Here is a 21,112-nt window from a genome sequence, read left to right as displayed (position 1 = left end):
CTCACAGAACAGCAAGCCACTGCTCAGGTGGCTCAGGAGGTTGCAGCTCTGCTGCAAAAGCAAACATTTGCATAGTAGACACCCCCCCCCCCCCCTTCCCCAGCAGGAAAGGGGGGTTCTACTACAGGTATTTTCTGGTGCCAAAACAGGAAGGTGGCCTCAGACCGATCCTCAATCTCAGGCAGATGAACCTGTTTCTGAGTCGGAGACTGTTCAAGATGCTGACACTGCAACCAATTGTGCAGTCCATAAGGCTAGGTGACTGGTTCACTATGGTGGACCTGAAGGATGCCTATTTCCTAATCCCAGTAAAACCAGTGCACAGGAAATACCTGAGGTTCGACTTTCAGGGGACAGTGTACCAGTTATGTATTCTACCGTTCGGTCTCTATAGCCCCACATATTTTTACAAAATGCATGGAGCGTCTTACCAACCATCTACGTCGGTTGGGCCTGAAGGTAAACCATGCAAAGAGCCAGCTAGTACTCACCCAGATAGTGACCTATCTGGGGGTTTGCCTGGATTCAGGAAGCATGTTGGCAACTCTGTCAGATGACAGAGTACTGAGAGTAACCGCCTGCTTAGAGTGAACCTTCTCTCACTTTGGGCACTTCACCTGCCGGGAGTGACCAACTAGACTGTGGACCTCTCGAGGGGGGTCCCCAGCGGCACAGAGTGGAGACTCCATCCTGATGTCGTGAATCTCATTTGGGAGAGATTCGGGAGAGCAGAGGTAGACCTCTTTGCCTATCAGGAGTCGACACATTGTCCCCTGTGGTTCTCCATAATAGGAGAAGGGGGACCTCTAGGGAGAGACGCACTGGCTCACCTGTGGCCAGCACGTCTACTCTATGTATTTCCACTGCTTGCGCTGCTAACTCTGTGCTTGGAGGTGGTCAGACAGGGCAGGGTCAGGGTGTGTTTAATGGACCAGTATGGGTCTATTAGAGTTTGGTTCTCCCCTCTAATACAGCTCCTGAGCGGCCAGCCGAGTGAGCTGCCGATGCGCCACAACCTGCTCAGTCAGACACAGGGTACCCTGTGGCACCCCCACCCATGGAGCCTGCAGCTCTGGGTCATGACCCTGAACAGGGTGATCAACACCCTACAAAATGCCAGGGCAGCCTCTACTCATTCTCAGTATAGTTACAAGTGGACCGTGTTTCAGACATGGTGTTAGTCTCGTGGTTTCAAACCCATGACATGCCCTATGGCAGTTATACTGTAATTTTTACAGGACCTTTTTAAATTGCATTTTTTTTATTTAGTCGTCAGCAATGGTTTTTACCCCGGTTTTCTCCCCATTTTGGAATGCCCAATTATTATTTTTTTTGTCCCAGTTGACCGCTGCAACCCTCCTGGCAACTCTGGAAACGGCGGCTTAAATACGTGTCCTCCAGAAGACTTATAGTGCCAGAGGACAACACAGATCTGAATGGCTCCACTGCAGACACACAGGTGCCCTATCCACGACTGGGTTTGCTGGTGTGCAGTGAACCGTGGATTGCCCTGCCGGCCTAAGACCTTCCTACCTGGGCAGCACTCGCCCAATTGTGTGCTGTCCCCTAGGAACCCTCGATCACGGTCGGCAATCGAACCTGCGATCTCCAGGCTATAGGGCGCATCCTGTAGTCCATGCAGAGTGCCTTTACTGGATGCGCCACTCAGGAGTCTCCTTTACAGGACCTACTCTAAAGGTCTATTTGGCAGCCATTTCAGTAAGTCAAAAATGGCAGACAGTTTTTGATAGGCACCCGCCGGGTGGCTTAGGCCACTAGTGAAGGGCTGACTTCCTCGTTGGAGGTTAAATGTAGTGCTTAATGCACTGACAAAACCTCTGTTTGAGCCCATGCATTCAGCTGGGCTGAATTTTTTGTCTTTCGACAGCTTTCTTACTTGCAGTCACCTCCGCTAAGTGGGTGAGTGAAATTCAGGCATTTTCTGTATCGAAGGCCTATCTAATTTTTTTTTCAGAGGCCAGAACAAAGGTTACACTTCGCACTAACCCGGCTTTTCTGCCAAAAACACATTTGGCTTTCCACATTAACCAATCGGTGGAACTGGAGGCTTTCCACCCCCTTCCTTTTCAATCTGACAGAGCGCGCCAGCTCCATGCGCTTTGCCCAATGTGGGCATTAGCGTGTTATGTGGACAGAAGTAAAAGCTGGAAGAAATCAGAAAAAAAAAAGGTATGTTACGGAGATAAGTCACAGGGACATTCTTTGTCTAAACAGCGTCTATACAAATGGATAACAGGTGCAATACAGACCTGGGTATGAACTGGCCAATTTGCCCCCGCCGAGAAGCTCACCAGCCATTCCACCTGAGGTCGGGCGATTCATGGGCTGTTTTTCAAGGTGCATCGAGCCAGGACATTTGTAGTACAACATTTGCCAGGTTTTATCGAATGAATGTCATGTACCCGCAGAATCCTGGATTTGGCACTAGAGTACTGACGGTGGCTTGCCAGGTCACCCTCACGACAGAACATTAGAGGTGAGTCCATTCTAATGTTTTTCAGTTTACCATGGCCTTGTGATAGTTGGTTATACTCATAGACCATTAGGGTGAGTCTACACTAATGTTTTTATTCCAGCTATGTTGGTATTGATTCAGGCACAAGGCGACTTTGGTTTGTCCCTTGTAGCTGATTGATGTATTCTCTATGTCCTTGTGGCAGCTTGGGTATACTCACCCATTTGTAATGGTTAATATTCCCAATTTGAAAGGGAACTTTAGGTTATGATCATCACCCTGGTTCCCTGAAATAGGAATATTAACCATTAACTTTGAGGTCGCGTCGCCCTTGGTCGCAGTTCTTGAATGACGATACTGTCAAGGTGAGTAGTGGCTTTATTCTCGTAGGGGCGGAGCAGCACTACGTCACCCTCCTCTGACGTAGTGCTGGTAAGTTTTCGAGTTTGGGTGTCATAGATAATCTAACGTTTTTTTTTTTTTTTTTTTTTTTATTAGGCCCCCAGCTAAAACGCTGGATTGTTAATACAAGTCATCTTATTAGAGGTTATGCAGAAGTGTCCTCTGATTTTTGTTTGCTAATGATCCTGGCAGTGCAGGGAATTATAGTGCAGGTATAGAAGCTACAGTCTTTTATTTATCTGTTATTAAACAGATAATTTGACTTTTGGCTGCGGTAAAATTAAATTAATACATGGTTAAGCAGGTTAACATGCAAATACCACTATGTGTGACAAGTTTGACAGCTGTATTCATAATCACAGAATCATCTGTCCAGGAGGTTGAAAATGGCATGTTTTGTTCCTTTCTTTATTCCTAATTTGTCATTATTCCTAATTGTTATCATGTCCTTTTTTCTACTTCTATTCCTCCAATTATCTTCATATCCTCAAGGGTTTCTGAATGTAGCATTGTCTTAATGCTTCACAGTTAGCTGCTTGATTGACAACTTAATTATTTTTTTCAGTTTCATACATTAACTTTTCAGTGCTCTTTAAATTGGAGAGCTACATGCATGGGCTATATATTTAGTTAGCTAGCTAGAACTGAGTTCTCCCAAGGTCAGAAACAGCATATAATGTTAAAAGAAGATCCCCCTCCCTTCTGTGTTGTAAAGAAAGCATACTTCCAGCGTTACAAAGTCACTCGTTTTTACTTGTCAGTTCTCTAAGCAGATCCCTATGAACTGAGAACTGGTACCGTAGAGTAAAATAAATAATATTGGTGTTGACGTCAGGTGGTTCAAAGTTTCCTTTCATAGTTTTTTATTGGAATTAAAAGTTAATCTGCTATGCATGCACAAACTGTCAGCTCTAATATAAAACTACAGATTTGTAATTGCCATTACTTTACTCATATTCGTATTAGTATTTGCATTCTGGGAACTCTTTTTTTTGCTTCTTATTGTGCAGGCCATCTAAACTATCTGCCTAAGTACCAATCCCCTCTCCTTCCCACATATATTGACTATCTTTCCCTAGACTTGAAAGGACCAGGAGCTGACTTAATGCATTTTTTATAGAGACAAATGATGTGCTTCAAGCTACAGTTAACAAGTAATAGGCTTTATACTCAATTGTGTATTACTTGTATCGTGTACTGCCAAAATTGTAAAGGATGTGATCTGAGTACTTGTAACACCCTGTGGCATAATGGCAGGCGATCAAGGCTGGTCAGTGGCAGAAATAGTAAATCAAAAAACAGAACTGCAGTTAAAGCCTTGGTGCAAACAAATCAAAACATATTCACATATTCCATATTCAGTATTCCTCTATACAGATTTGTATGATATATCAGGCTCTATCTAGTCCCTCGGAATAGTAAGGCTGCTTTTTTTTTTTTTTATCCTTTCCTAAACTGTTGTTTTATCCTGTTTATTTCTTTATTGATTAACTAGCCCCTTTTGTTATACATTGTCATTTATTTTCAACTGTACTGAAATTCTAGCGGGTTAAAAATATGAATTCATTTCCAATGGAATCTGTCAAAATACCCTGTCATTTGTTGTAATAACAAAGTCCTTTTGGCCTTTTTAGAAGTTAGTGATTGTAGTGAAGGCATTCTGTTTATATATTAAGTGATGGATGTTGCCAGGAATCAGTTGTGTTCAGCAAATCATTTAAACTGGAGCTAATTGACAGGCTCTCAACTAGGGCCTTAACTGGAACATGCAAATGAGCCTGAATAAATTGTTGTGTACCAATGGAATTTGGAGACCAAGTGAAAATCTATCAAACAGGCCTCAAACATCTATTCTGATTTGAAAGTGTCAAAAAGTGTTATGAAAATTTAGCAGGAAGCTCTTTCATCCAAATATGCTTGATTTTCAACCTGACATCCATCAACATTCATTTTATTTCAAAGTGGTGAGATGTGAATCAGAAAACGTGCACTAATATATGAGCGCATTACAACAGTTTAACCTGGATGTCTTTTCATAATCATACATTATGAGGGATTATTGTTCTCTTCATTTATTAAAAAAACTAGGTTTTTAATAATGAAAAATGAACCTTTCATCTCCATTACCATTAATTGAATATTCCAAGCTCTATGAGTACTATTTGATGTCAGCTGTTTATATTTTTTTAATGATATGTTTCAAATGATCAGAAGCATGTTTTTCTAAAGATACTAGCAGGGCTGAGAGTGTTCATGTGTACATTTTATAGAATGCTAATTACGTTAGATGGAAAGTAGATTTAATGATAAACGTGGATTCACGTGGCTCATCCAGTAAGGTCCTATGAAGAGGTTAGGGAGGGAAAATAGTTAAACTTATCACACTTCTGCGACCCTTACTGGCCAGTCACTCCATGAGTCCAGACAGAGAATTTCCAGGCTGGACCCATTCTTTCACTTGAACTGGATCACTTCTTCATTCTTCCACTTTAACTGGGTCACTGAGGTGAGTCTTAATGTGTGGACTTACCCAGAGTGATTTGCTCAAAACAACAATTAGTCAATTTAATACCAACACAAAAAAGGTATTAAATGTGCATACCGTAAAACTTTTAATAAACACCCCAGGGTTTATTTACAATATTAGCCAGCAGCCCCGGCATCTATTTGAGACTCTGCGTTTATTATGTAACATCACTAACATCTGCAAATACTTCAGATGCAATCATGAAAAAGCTGCCTCCACACAACCTTATAGAAAGGACATATGTAAATTACAACATTCTAGCAACATCATTAAAGGTTGTGTCAGTATATATATATATATATATATATATATATATATATATATATATATATATTTTTTTTTTTTCATAATTGACAATGTTTTACGTCGCATATGTTTCTGTAAATACTTGAAAATGAAAACACATGTTACAATATACAAAACAAAACATAAGGAGTATCAAAGCAATGTTCAAGAAAATAGAAAATTGTCTCTAGATCTTGGATTCCTCAAAATAGCCACCCTTTCCCTTAATAACAGCCTCACAAACACGAGGCATTCGGTTAACAAGTTTCAGCAGGAAATCACCCAACATGTCTTCCCAGCTCTTCTGCAGCAGTTCCCAGAGATGTAGGTCACTTGTGGGTAGCTTTGCTTTGACTCTTCTGTCCAGTTCGTCCCATACAAGTTTTATGGGATTGAGGTCTGGAGACTGAGCAGGCCAGGTCATTAGATTGAGTTGTCCTTCACTTTCCTTCTTTGTCAGATAGTTCTTGCACAACTTTGAGGTATGTTTAGGGTCATTATCTTGCTGAAGAATGAAGGACTGTCCAACTAGCTGTAATTCTGATGGAATGGCATGCCTCTGAAGTATGCTATGATAGCCATGCTGGTTGAGCTTGCCATGGACTTGAAAAAGATCACCAACTCTGTCACCAGCAAAGCAACCCCAGACCATGACACTGCCTCCTCCATGCTTGACATTGGGAACGACACATGCAGAACTCATGCGCTCACCCTCTCTGCGTCTTACAAATACTTGGCGGTTGGACCCAAATATTTCAAATTTTGACTCATCGGTCCATAAGACCGACTTCCAGTTTCTGTGTTTTTTGGCCCAGGCAAGTCTCTTCCTCTAATTCTTCCAGTTAGGCCAGCTTCACGCAAACTCCTCTGAACAGTTGATGTTGAAACATCTGTACTTCTAGTAGCATTTCGCTGAGCTTGTATTTCAGAGGCAGTTAATCGCCGGTTTCGTAGACTTGTGACTCCAATGAACTTGTTCTCTGATTCTGAGGTCACCCTTGCCCTGCCTGACCTTGTTCGGTCCTCATGAGTGCCAGTTTCTTCAAATCGTTTGATGGTCTTGGCCACAGCAGTTACAGACACTTGCAAAGTTCTTGCGATTTGTCTTAAAAATTGACCTTAATTTCTTAAAGTAATTGCAGACTGTCTTTTTTCTTTGCTTAACTGAGTGTATTTTGCCATTTTCTGCTCCCTTACATTCAGGAATGACAAACTTGTGCCTATGCTACCTATATTTATAGTAATCATAGACCCTCACCTGTTAACTACGAGTACATCTAACAAAGACACTTTTATACTTAGGCCAGTGTTCTAACACAGTGTTATACACATTTCAGACTTTTAACTGACTTGGGCTTCAGACTGAAATCCCCTTGCTTTGGGTGACCATTTCATTGAAATTGACAAGATTTACATTTTCATTTAAAAATTAAATTTTTGAATGCAGTTCACTTATGATTATCAGCTTATATAAGTACACGTATCATAAAATGAAATATTACGTGTTTATAGACAAGTTTATACAGTTAAAAGCATAGATAATCATGAAAAACCTGATTTCAAGCAGGTGTACTCAAACTTTTGACTGGTACTGTATATATTGTAACACAGCAGGGAGGGGGTTAAAGTCCTCCCTGCCAAACACACGTGAAGACATGTGTTAATTATTGAATTATCACCTGCACCTGGCTATCATTGTAAATTAGAGACAGGTGCAGGGTATTTAAGTAGATCAGTCAGTCTGCTCAGGGCTGCTGCTGTGTGGAGAGTCCGACTGATGGTGTGTTAAATCGTATAAAAAGGTACCGTGTAAAGCCTGGTTGTTTGCATCTTTAAAAACGGTGTGTTTTTCAGCCGGTAAACAGCTTAGCTGTCCAACTTATTAGCATAGCTTTTGTAACAAATGTTTAGTTAGCAGAGCTAGGTGTTTGTTTTGCTTTTGATTAATTTTTGTAAAACTTAGTGCGCGGAAGCGCTGTTTCTTTCAGATTCTGTGTTTTGGGTCGTGTTTAGAAGGGAAAAGAACCCAAATGTGCCTGTGTGGCAAGTCTCCGGTTTACTGATATATATATATATACAGTCACCTCCAAAATTATTGGCACCTTTGATAAAGATGAGCAAAAAGGCTGTATAAAATAAACAACTCAGATAATGAGCTATATTGTAATTTTCCAACATGTGGAACATATTGCACTTTATTAACAATTCAAGGAAATCAACCAAAATTACACATTTCTCTAATTATAAATTAATTTCCAAAACGATTAAGTGTCACAATTATTGGCACCCTTCTTTTCAGTACTTTGTGCACCCTCCTCTTGCAAGGATAAGCATTGAGCCTTTTTCTATATTTTTTTTATGAGATTGAAAAACACATTGGAAGGGATCTTAGACCATTCCTTCATACAGAATCTTTTCAGATCCTTCAGATCCTTCATATCCTTCGGTCTGTGCTTATGGAATGCCCTCTTCAATTCAAACCACAGGTTTACAATAGGATTCAATTCCGGAGACTGAGATGGCCATTACAAAATGTTGATTTTGTGGTCAATTAACCATTTCTTTGCGGATTTTGATGTGTGCTTGGGGTCATTGTCTTGCTGGAAGATTCACTTGCAGTCAAATTTCAGCCTCCTGTCAGAGGCAACCAGGTTTTTGGCTAAAATGTCCTGGTACTTGGTAGAGTTCATGATGCCGTTGACCTTAACAAGGGTCCCAGGACCAGTGGAAGCAAAACATTCCCATAACATCAAAGATCCACCACCATATTTGTCAGTAGGTATGAGGTTCTTTTCTGCATACGCATCCTTCTTTCGACGCCAAACCCACCACTGGTGTGCGTTTCCAAAGAGCTCTATTTTTGTCTCATCTGTCCATAGCACCTGGTTCCAATCCAAATGCCAGTGCCGTTTAGCAAACTACAGGTGCTTACATTTGTTGGTTGCTCTCGATAAAGTATTTTTTTCTGGCAACCCTTCCACATGGGCTATTGACGTGGAGGTGGCATCTAATTGTAGATTTGGAGACTTGGTGACCCCAGATGCAACCAAGTTCTGTAATTCATCCAACTGTGCACATGGATTCTTCCTCCCGAACCATCCTCCTCCCTGTGCGTGGGGGCAAGATGCACTTGCGTCCTCTACCAGGCAGATTTACTACTGTTCCACTGGTTTTTAACTTCTCAATTATTGCCCTAATAGTGGTAAGTGGTATATTTAGGTTTTTAGCTATTTTTTTTTTTTTTTGTACCCATTGCCTGATTTATGAAGGTCGACAACCTTTTGTCTCTTTTCATTTGTGAGTTCTTTGCCTTTCCCCATGGTGATGGATGACAAATGGATTTTACAGGCATGTTACCTCATTTTTATACCCCAGTGAAACAGGAAGCCATGGAAGGCCACACTACAGTTCCTTAAGACTGAGATGTACTTAAAAAAGTAGAATGTTAATGCAGATTTAATTTTGTTTGATTTTATTTATAAGAATCTTTAGGGGTGCCAATTTTGACACCTATCTTTTTGAGAAAAAAATTACTTGTTAAAAATAAACGTTTTCTCTGAGCAGTTGTATTAGTATAAACTAATATAGTTTTCCCATATATTTGAGCATAAAATATAGTTAATTACCTGTGTTTATTTCATACAGCCTTTTTTGCTCATCTTTATCAAGGGTGCCAATAATTCTGGATATATTTTAATTTATATATAAACAAGGATATGCAAAACAAGCAGAACAATGAATCTGTATATACTAGCTCAATCGCATCTACTGCGGTTAATAATAATAATAAAAACTGAAATACACATAGATAATCGATGACAAATTAACCAGCAATGAATCTTGATTGCAAAACAACCGCATAAAATACTGTTTTAATATGAAAAAAATGCAACCCTGTAAATATTGAAAAATAAGTTCATACTGTTGCCCACACCACACTCAAAAAGGCTTCAAACTGATGTGTTTCAAAATTAGCAATAAAATCAATACAAGTACCAGTTTTATCATAGAATCAAAGCAAAAGTGACTAATCTGTTTTTATAACATGTACATTGATAAATAAGAATGCTAGAAAAGGACCCAAATAGGAATAGTCATTGCAAATGTACAATAAAAAAAAACATGTACAAATGCACTAAAAGGCAACCCTGTTAATATCAGAAAACAAGTTTGTATTTGGCTTATTTTAAGCATGCTCAAAAAAGCTTGACAACTGGTTTTAAAATGAATAACGTCATTTAAAAAAACTAAACAAAAACAAAACATGTACCTTAAAATAAATTAAATTCAGTTTTCTTAATCCTGAGCCTCAGGGTCTCTTCATCACTGTTGAAAAACAAATTGGTAAGCTCGCTGTACAGGCGTGTGTGTGTATTGGCTGGAACATTCAGTATGACGCGTGTTATATTATTATACATAACCCCGCATTTAAGAGACCTGTCGTCTGTTTACCATATTTCCCAGCAGCCCCGGAACCTGTTAGAGACGGGCGAGTATTTGAAGTTTTACAGTAATTACCAATTTTGGAAACAACAGAGTGTGCAGACTTAATTCCGCCTGTCTAAAAAAAATCCCTTCACCCTTAGCGGTCCATTTATTCAGCGCTTGCCAGGTGTGTCAGGTCCAATTTATTTTCACACGCGCTGTTTATTTTACATGCACTGTTTAATTTAATTTAATTTTTTTCAGAGCAAAACTGGTTTAAAAGACACTGACTCGCAAAAGGACACTCAGTACTATATCTCCAGCCAAGCCCCACCCCTTGTTTGCTGTATTTTTCACATACCTCTTTATGTGTATAATGATAAATCCTCTCCTGATCACTCGTTTTATCACCAAACTTCTTAATAATGCGATCCAAGTTAACAACCATTTTTATACCTAATCTGAGTACAGGACCCCGACAACTTTCTTATATCATACCCAAATAAGGAATATGACCTTGTGGCAAATTGCCCACCCCTTGGTATTTATTTATGTATCTTTTCATTTGTTATTATTATTATTGTTATACTGTATTGTATTTTTATGCAGGCGGACAAAGCTGACCGTCTTACTGTTTACTGTTTGAGACCAGCGAAATGTGTAGTTGGTGGGGATGGGGTTAAAAACCCCTTCCCTAAAACCCTCGTGGGAATGTGGCTGGAGCCTTAAGGTAATAAGCACTCCAGGCTTATTAGGAGGAAATAATCAGAAATAACAATTACTAGACGTGCTGATTTATTAACCAGCACGATACTTGTTAGTGTTTTATTGTTTGTTTGTTTGGCCAACGTGCCGTTTTGTTTTGTGGCTTTTGTTTTGTTTTATTATTTCATAAACTCGCTGAGCGTCGTTGCGCTTCAGTTTTGCCCCGCCTTTGTTTTGTGTTGCTTCTTCCTTGTCCGTGACGTCACCACACCTATGCACTGCAACCATTCTGCCACAGTCCTTTTGAGTAACTTTACACAAACTTGCCTTTACATTAAATTTAAGAAAATACACCAATAAAGCATATGAAATAAAAAATACTACCAAAACAACACCTTTCCAGCATTTCACAGAGGCAATTGCTTTGACTGTGGAGGTTGACTGTTAGTTAGTCCTCCTGTAAGTGTGTTGCAAAGGTGAAGTGACTTTCAAATTGTGATTTTTTTTTATTTAAATTTTTTTAAATTAGATGAATTTTAGTTGAACATCTCAGATCCAAGTAGCTTATGTAATCTTTTACTTCAATGAGTTTGAGTTTTAATGAAGTGAATATTAATTTTTTTCAGGTGTTGCATTTTAAATAGAATACACATTTTTGTGTTTATTTACAGTTTTAGTCTGTCTTCGAAACCTGCTGAATGCTCTACAGTAACAAGAACAAATAAACATTACCATAATTTTTGCATGTATTAAACATATTCTTTTATGGAGTGATTCATAAGTATGGATTAATTAATGAGCTCCCCCATAAGGGATTGGGTTCAAGCACTTGATTTTAGTTGTTTTTATTTAACATGTTTTGCATGTTTTTTTTTTTTTCAAATACAATAGGAACGATTTTAAGAGTCATAATATACAGAATAATAGGTGGACTGCAGTGAATAAGGATATAGTTGCATCAAGGGGTTCTGGTGATATTGTAAACCACGAGAGCAAAGCGAGTGGTTTGAGAATTTCACCAGAACCTGAAGTTGCAATTATAACCTAAAGTCACTCTTCATTTGTTTTTTACAAGGTACATTGAGCTCCACATTACCAGCTCCATGCAAGTCTCTAGTTTCTCTTACCTGCTGTTTTTTCTTGGTCGCAGATTATGTGGCTTCTTGTTTGGGAATTTTTAAATGGAACAGCATTTTTGTGCTTGGAATTTTTTTAAATTATGAATTTTGTCTGAGTGATACCAGTATTTATTTTAGAAGGTTGCTGCTTATGTACTGTAATTAAGCAGTGTACAGTAATAAGACTTTTTAGTGAGACAGTGGACTTACTTCTAGGGCATCCATATAATTATAATTATATTTATTACAACACAAGTGAAGTCTCTTGTAAATTATTAAATGCAACTGAAATGAATGACTTTTTTAAAGATGATCTACTTTCATAAATTAGATATTTAAATGGTGTGTGTGTGTGTATGTGTGTGTGTGTGTGTATATATATATATATACACACACACACACACACACACACATACAGCTCTGGAAAAAATTGAGACCACTGCAATTTTTTCTTAAATCAGCATCTCTACATGTATGGGAGCCATTCCATTCCAGGGTCTGTTGAATTCCAACACAGGCACACCTCATTCTACTGCATGAGGTACTGATTAGGGGATCACCTGAACCAAATCTTATTTAACGAGGAAAAGTATAAAAACCACTCCTGTGGTCATCACTATCCTCTTGCAATAGGACCAGCTGGATGACAAAACAGTGCTAGTAGTACCTCAAAAGTAATTGGAATAAAAAAAAAACTATTGACCATGCCCAAAGAGTTGAAATGGAAAGTTTTTTTTAAATTTCAAAGACGGTGGTTCATAAGAACAAGGTCAAGCAGCACACATTGGGGACAACAAAGCTACAGACCGTGGCTGAAAGACCATAAGGATTGGACCGTAGAGGACTGGAGTAAGGTCATCTTCTCTGATGAGTCCAATTTTCAGCTTTGCCCAACACCTGGTCGTCTAATGGTTAGACGGAGACCTGGAGAGGCCTACAAGCCACAATGTCTCGCACCCACTGTGAAATGTGGTGGAGGATCGGTGATGATCTGGGGGTGCTTCAGCAAGGCTGGAATCGGGCAGATTTGTCTTTGTGAAGGACGCATGAATCAAGCCAAGTACAAGGTTGTCCTGGAAGAAAACTTGCTTCCTTCTGCTCTGACAATGTTCCCCAACTCTGAGGATTGGTTTTTCCAGCAGGACAATGCTCCATGCCACACAGCCAGGTCAATCAAGGTGTGGATGGAGGACCACCAGATCAAGACCCTGTCATGGCCAGCCCAATCTCCAGACCTGAACCCCATTGAAAACCTCTGGAATGTGATCAAGAGGAAGATGGATGGTCACAAGCCATCAAACAAAGCCGAGCTGCTTGAATTTTTGCGCCAGGAGTGGCATAAAGTCACCCAACATCAATGTGAAAGACTGGTGGAGAGCATGCCAAGACGCATGAAAGCTGTGATTGAAAATCAGGGTTATTCCACCAAATATTGATGTCTGAACTCTTCCTAAGTTAAAACATTAGTATTGTGTTGTTTAAAAATGAATCTGAACTTATTTTCTTTGCATTATTCGAGGTCTGACAACACTGCATTTTTTTTGTTATTTTGACCAGTTGTCATTTTCTGCAAATAAATGCTCTAAATGACAATATTTTTATTTGGAATTTGGGAGAAATGTTGTCAGTAGTTTATAGAATAAAACAAAAATGTTCATTTTACCCAAACACATACCTATAAATAGTAAAACCAGAGAAACTGATAATTTTGCAGTGGTCTCTTAATTTTTTCCAGAGCTGTGTGTGTGTGTGTGTGTGTGTGTGTGTGTCTATATATATATATATATATATATATATATATATATATATATATATATATATATATATATATATATATATATAGTAAAATATCCATATATTTAAAACAGAGTCTTTTCTGTTTCAAATATTAAGTGCTAAACTGGTGTGTTGGATTGCTTTTTATTTTAATTTAAATTGTTAAGTATTTTTTTTTTACAGTGTGTGCTATGAAATCTGAAAAGGTCAGCAACACACATTGTCATCTCTTTTAACATTTCAGCACCCAGTGTGCCAAACCGTTCCATTCACCTTCAGTAAAGCATACCTGAACTACTGAATTAGATTCTGAGATTGAGAATGCAGTTCCTGTAATACAGTGCATCACATTTTACTCTGAAAATATAGAGGTCACAGTAATATACACTGAAGTGGATTGAATGGTTCTCAACGTTAAAAAAAGTGTTTATTTGTAAACTAATGGAAGTTTGGATCTGGTGTAGTTTTGCTGAACTGAAATAATTACTTCTGAATTAATTTAAGAACCCTGTTATTTCTAAATTGCGATGCTGTGTTTGTTTTTTGTTTTTTTAATATATTTGTTTATCAACATTATATAATATAATTGTTTTGTATTTTTAAATCAGTAGCAGCCTACTCTGAAATGAAAAATGATGTACAATTTGTAACCATAGTGATACTGGCCTAGAAAATCATGAACAGTTAGCATGATGGTCACTATGCCTGTGGAATGCCTCAGCAACCAGGCTATTGGCTGTTCAGTTATTATACCCTCAAATGCTCATTGTGGTTAAAGGTATCTTTTCTGACCCAGCTAAACTCAGCTGATTTGATGGTGGCACAGTGCTCTTGTACATTTTACAAGAAGCTACTTTGGGTTTTTTTTGTTTTGTTTTTTTGGAAAAAGTCTTTTTTCTGTATTTGTGTACAGCTGGGTCATTCCAGCTGTAGTGCATCACATTCTGGAGACGTGCTTTCCTCCATTTTGATGATAACATACAGCAGCATGTGTAACATCAATAGTCTGTCTACGTCGCATAGGGAATTGCACCCTCAATTTTGAGTAATTTTAGTTAACACATCCAACTAAGTCCCTTATATTTCAAAGTTTGTCACAGGTTTGTTGTCTGGGGCAGTGGTATTTAACTGGGATTTAATCCTAGGAGAAAAGGCACACAGACAATAATAAAAAAGAGGTGATCTAGCACAGAAAAAAACATATATTCAATGTAACAGTATAAAGTAGACTGCTAATAATCATTTCAAAATAATTGCAGCAGTTGTCTACACAAAATGTGTGCCACAGTTTTATCAGTTACCTAACTTCAGGTTTAATGAAGTGCGTAATATTAAATGTGGGGGAATTGTATCTTTTTCATGTCAAGTGGTCTAAATAAATACAATACTAGATATCATAGGAACAATATTATACAATAACTAGATATCATTGGAATAATATTATACATTTCAGTAGTGTTAGATGTATTCTTGGCAGAGTCTATTGCAACTTTTACAGTCAAGCAAATCCTTTGTGTTGTAACTGCCAGCTTACGACCTCAGAACATTCTCTGACTATGCTCACCTGTTAAGCAGCTGGCAAGGCTTTTGAATTACTGCAATAAGAATAAGGTAGTGGAGATATCTTGGTAAATTCAACTGCTCATTTAAACTGGAAGAGTGAGTACAGCAACAGAGAATTCAGTACCTGAAATATCAGCAGATAACTATAATATCATAATGTTGTTAAATATACTATATATATATATATATATATATATATATATATATATATATATATATATATATATATATATATATATATATATATATAAATAAATATATGAGCTCTTTCACACTGGGATGCTCTACCCAGGTCAGGACCTGGTGTCATGCGGGTTGGGTACGTGATTTCACGCTGCTTTTGATAAAGCAGAGTTGACAAGGATGGCAGACACAAGTATACGGTGTGTGTATCAATGCCCCGAAAGCAGTTTGTTAAGGATGCTTCTAACCAAGCGTCTTTGGAATGAACTGTTGGCCAAAATGTTGATCAAAGCAAATGCTTCTACATCCCTGGCCATAGACACGTTTTCATAAAGTAATAACATTGTTTTTTAACTTGAATAAACACTTCAAAAATAGAATAAATGTGAAAAAGGTGGCGGTGTCAAAAAAAATAAAAAAAAAGTTGATTACTATACAAGTTATTTTTTTTTTTGCAAGTATGACCCTTTGCAACTATTTATAGATTAAACAGTAAATGTGTAGATTTACCAGCTCAGCGGTCAATGTATAAAATAACTAAGGAAATGGTAGTTAGTGCTACTGTAGTTAATGCTGCAGCATTCAAGGTGAATTCAGAAATAGTCAGGGAGCTTAATGACAAAAAAAAAAGATTTATGCAAGATCTTATGTACTGTACTTGGATAAATTAACTCATTTTTACTGTTTAACCCTTATTGTTCCATTTATTCAGTGCTTGTCAGGCGTGTCAGGTCCAATTTATTTTCACACGTGCTGTTTATTTTACACACCCTGTTTAAAATATGTTCTTTTCTGAGTAAAACAGGTTTAAAAGGCAGTGCGTGGCAAAAGGACATCAGTACTGCATCTCCAGTCAAGCCCCACCCCTTGTTCACATTTTGATATTTTTCACATACCTCTTTATGATAAATCCTTTCCTGATCACTCGTTTTATCACCAAGCTCCTCAATAGTGCAATCCAAATCATTATTTTATTACTATAAAATCTCAAAAGCTCTGCAAATTGAGCTCTGCTCTGTGATATTCTTTGAGTGCTGGATGTGGAAGCAGCTGGCTACATTGTTTGTGTCTGTGTTATCACTGTGGTGCATGGGGCTATCAGAGACGTCTTTTTTTCCGGCTTCATTTGACTGCTATCGGTCTCACTCGGCCATTGAAAGGTTTGCTCAGCATTTTCTGGATAAAAAAAATGATGAGACCTGTGCTTTATGTCTTTTTGATGATGTCGGTCAAGGTCTGACATAGGACCGCAAAGGGTTAATACATACAGTTTCCCTGTTCCATAGGCATGTCTCTAGCGTTTAATACATGCAGTTTAATACATACAGTACCATTTTTTTATTAGGTACAGTTTTTCTGTTCCACAGGCAAATATTTTGTGACAGTAAATGACAGTTATGGGGGAATTTGCTGTTTACTTTTATTGTAATTTTTTTTTGTTGGTACAGCCGTTGTACAGTTTAAAACTATAACAAACAATTTTAATTACATTTAGTGAAAATATAAATTTGTAAAATGGTACTACTTATTATGTTGTACGGCCCACAAGGGCGTATTTTGTATAAATAATAAACTCCTGTTCTTTTGTAGTTATGCTTTCTTGTGGTGTTTATATTTAAGTTACTTATGTTTGCAGTTACATACAGCATTTCAAATTGTGTTTACTACTTACTTCGTTTATAAAGTACTGATTTCCATTGTCCCTTGGAGTCTGTTGTAAATGGAGTGCACCTGTATATATAAAATCTCACCCAGGTAAAATAATTGAACTGTAACATAGATACTAGATGGTTTATGTACTTTGTACATAATGTAGTAAGGAAATTAAGAGAGAAGTAGAGTTTAAAGTGCACATAAACTGATAAATACACTGTATGCTTTATTGTATTACATTTTTGTGGATGGGGTTGAAAGATGTTTTGTTTATGTTTACAACTAATTGCTAATCAACTTATTTGTTTTTTCTTCACTAGGGGCTCATGATGCTGTTGCAGAATTTACCAACAATGCACTGGGGAAATGAAGAAATCAGTGTTCTCTTAGCAGAAGCCTATAGATTAAAATATGCATTTGCAGATGCACCAAATCATTATAAGAAATGAGGCTTATTTTAAATTGTTGGAAGAATTACTGAATTAAAAGCTTATATTTTCAATTGCTCTAGTTTAACCCAACTTCACAGTTATAACAATATTACAGTATGCTTATTGGATAGTTCATAATATAATGATATGGTTTTCTTTGTTACTACAAATGTGCGCCCTCCAATATCATATCCTCCCTATTCATCTAGACTTATCCTGCTTATAAACAGGTAGTTTAATGTAAAAAGAGGTGACTTAAAAAAACTACACAATTGAAGATGTAACATGGTTGAATATCCTGTCCCTATATATAAAAATTGTTTGTTGGAAAACAATCTTCTTGCTATTTATAAGTCATTTCGATGTATTATATGCCAGGGAGAAGTGCATTGCCATTCAAAACCCATCTCATGCTTACTTAACAAGATTTGCTGTTCTGCTATGGGTTGAAGTAGTGCACTGTTCCCAATCCTTACAACCAATGTATACCACATGCTAAGTGCTGAATAAGTGGGAACACCACACGTATTACTCCAGGCTTTCAAGAGAACTGCACGATATGTTTCAAGAAATGTCCAGTCTAAGATCAGTCACGTTTGCGGCTGCTGCTATTTCACCTTTATTAACGGATATTCTTTCATCACATACTATATGCGTTGGTACCTGTGAAAGCAGTGTATGCTCAGTGGGCAATAATCGAATCTTCCGCACTCACTTCATCAGTTTTCATTCTCTACAAAACCAGTAAAGGATCTTTGTAACACTTTATAACAAAGGACTACCTCAGGAGATGTCAGGTTTATTTGCACAGCATTCTGCTGAATGTAATCCTCATGGTGGAAGATCTCATGAACCTGCAGATGACAAATAGAAATAAAGTAGCAATGTTAACTTCACACATCATTGTGTTTAACTTGTGATGAATTCTTAAATATGCCTTAAACATGGCTGTATAATTTCAGTTAGTGAAGGATTATCAGACGGAAATCATTAAAAAAAAAAAAAAACAACTGTTTGTTATACAGTAAATGGTACAATGTATGCATAGATATTCTCTTAGTTAGAAATTATATTTATATATTTTTTTTGAAAACTGGTGTTCTATAAGCAAGTTTAAAACATTATAGATGCATGAACCAACTGATTGTTTAGTTCTAAAATGTGTGTGTGTGTGTATTGGGGCATCTAGCTTTCAAAACAGTAATGTCTGTATTGTTTGAAATGTAATGCTTTCTATACTTTTGATGTGCCATTTGTAGACCATTGTTGTGTGCCAGTGTTTAAAACCCATTTGCTATTCCCCATGAATAGAAATTGCACTTCATAAAGCTTTCATCCCTTCATCCATCTATTTTTTTTATAAACAAAAGACTATAGTTTAAAAGGTTTATTTTTTTTTAATATAACTATTTACAATGATCTAATTATGTTGTGCCTAAGAATTAATATACCATCAACATAATATTTATTTTGACTTACTATCATTTTTTTAAGATCTCTGCACATTCAAACTTAAAGGTAGATTTTATTTGATGAACTATCTGTGTACTTTTCAATAAGTCTGCAATAATAAACTGTACCAACAGAAAGACGAAATGATAATATTGCATCAATTATTTGTCTTTATGTTGCTTTTATAAAAATAATTAGCACCATTTGTTTTTACAGCGGAACTGATTTTTTTTAATGAATTTGGGCATGCTAGTCACCTGAGTAAAATAAAGTTTTTAAACCAGCCTTAGGTTTTAGACCCATATAACTTCTCATATATCATGAAATAAGTGGTGTGTGTGAGTGTGTATGTTGTGTGTGTGTGTGTATATCTATCTATCTATCTATCTATCTATCTATCTATCTATCTATCTATCTATCTATCTATATATATATATATATATATATATATATATATATATATATATATATATATATATATATATAATTTCCCCAGTATGTGGTCTTCTTTAATCTGTTTGTGCTCCTCAAAATACGCTATGCATTAAAAAATAACTACACATCAACAATATTTCCACAATATATAAATAATTCTGTGTTCATAATAAAATGAGACATTTCCCATGTTGTTTAAACTGGAGTATGATGACAGAATTTTGGTCGAGACGTCATTGTCTTGTATGAAATTATTGTGTTAATTATTTAAGACAAATTCCATAATGTGTTCAAATTCATGTGTAGCGACATTTAGGAAAATGATCCCTGTAGTTTATATAATGCTTAATTACTACAGAGACTAACAAGCTGTAACAGAAAACACACTATACAAGCAGTAGGTATGTTCTGTAAATTTAAAAACAAAATGTACAAAGAAAAACATTTTCAAATGGAAATCTGTAAATAGAAATAAAACCTGTAAATAAATGATTAACAGGAAAAAGGTTCTGTGTGAAAAAGTGAAAAATCATTTACAGCTTGTTTATTGTGCTCTTTGTCACCAGTATTATGATTCCTGGGACACCAGCAACAGGTCACATCTCATACATCTCACTTCACAGAACACATCAGGATGAATAGCTAATTTCTCCCAGTTAGAAATAAACTCTGAATGAACTTGATTTCCTATTGGCTGCTTAGGAGGTGAAATTGTCCTCCTTTATCCATGACACATGCTTACATGCACACTTCTGAATTTGTACTACTTTTTTGTAAGTATTATTGTTACAGTAAGCTACATGTAAGATAACACAAATACATTTTGTGATGCCTTGACTGGTGCTGTTTTGCCATTTTTTAAGGTAATGGAGTGAAAACTAATCAGGATTGCTGTGCAGGGGCTCCAGCATGAGCACACAGAACTCATCATCTACACCTAGGAGAGAGGTCACCACCACAGATGTGTCCAACTCAGGTTGGGGTTGAGTGTGGGGGTTGAGGGTCGCCACATCAATATTTTGGAACTGCAGGCAATTTACCTGTCATTGCTGGACTTTGGAGCAGGTTGAGGGGAGACACGTGCTCATCCACATGGTCACACAACAGGGGTGTCCTACACAAACCACCAGGGTGGGTTGCGGTCACCCAGTCTCCACCGAGCGGCCCACAATTCTGTGGGCACAAAAATGAACCTTCTTTCACTCCATGCAGTCCCCAGCGGTGCAGAGTGGAGACTCCATCCCAAGGTAGTCAGCCTTCTGTGGGAGAGATTCGAGAGGGTAGAGGTGGACCTCTTTGGTTCTTTGGAGTCAACACATTGTCCTCTATGGTTTTCCATACACAGAGGAGGAACTCTGGGGATAGACACAATGGCACACTTGTGACCAGCACGTCTACTGTATACATTTATGCCGCTTGCGCTGCTCCCGCTGTGTTTGGAGAAGATCAGTCAAGACCAGGCCAAGGTGCTTCTAATAGCCCCTCTCTGGCCCAGAAGAGTCTGGTTCTCCTCCTCGCCGATGCGTCACGACCTGCTCAGCCAGGTGCATGGCACTCTGGCACCCAAACCCATCGAGCCTGCAGCACTGGGCTTGGCCACCGAAAAGCTGCTTTTGAGTCGTCTAGGGTTAACAAACAGGGTGATTGACACCTTACAAAATGCTAGGGCAGCCTCTACTCC

The 21,112-nt window shown here is 37.7% G+C and overlaps 1 protein-coding gene across 1 annotated transcript in view; it reads left to right on the top strand.

The window, feature by feature from the left end:
• Nucleotides 1-19,133, top strand: part of LOC121319753 (TBC1 domain family member 22B-like) — a 201,882-nt gene extending 182,749 nt beyond the window's left edge. The window contains exon 13 of the mRNA XM_041257529.1: nucleotides 17,434-19,133. Coding sequence (XP_041113463.1) covers nucleotides 17,434-17,562 — 129 coding nt within the window. The 3' untranslated portion in view covers nucleotides 17,563-19,133. The remainder of the gene's footprint in view (nucleotides 1-17,433) is intronic.
• The last annotated feature ends 1,979 nt before the right edge of the window (nucleotides 19,134-21,112 follow it).

The sequence above is a fragment of the Polyodon spathula genome, chromosome 8, assembly GCF_017654505.1.
Source record: "Polyodon spathula isolate WHYD16114869_AA chromosome 8, ASM1765450v1, whole genome shotgun sequence".
NCBI classification, from domain to species: Eukaryota; Metazoa; Chordata; class Actinopteri; order Acipenseriformes; family Polyodontidae; genus Polyodon; species Polyodon spathula.
This window is presented reverse-complemented; position numbering and strand designations above follow the sequence as displayed.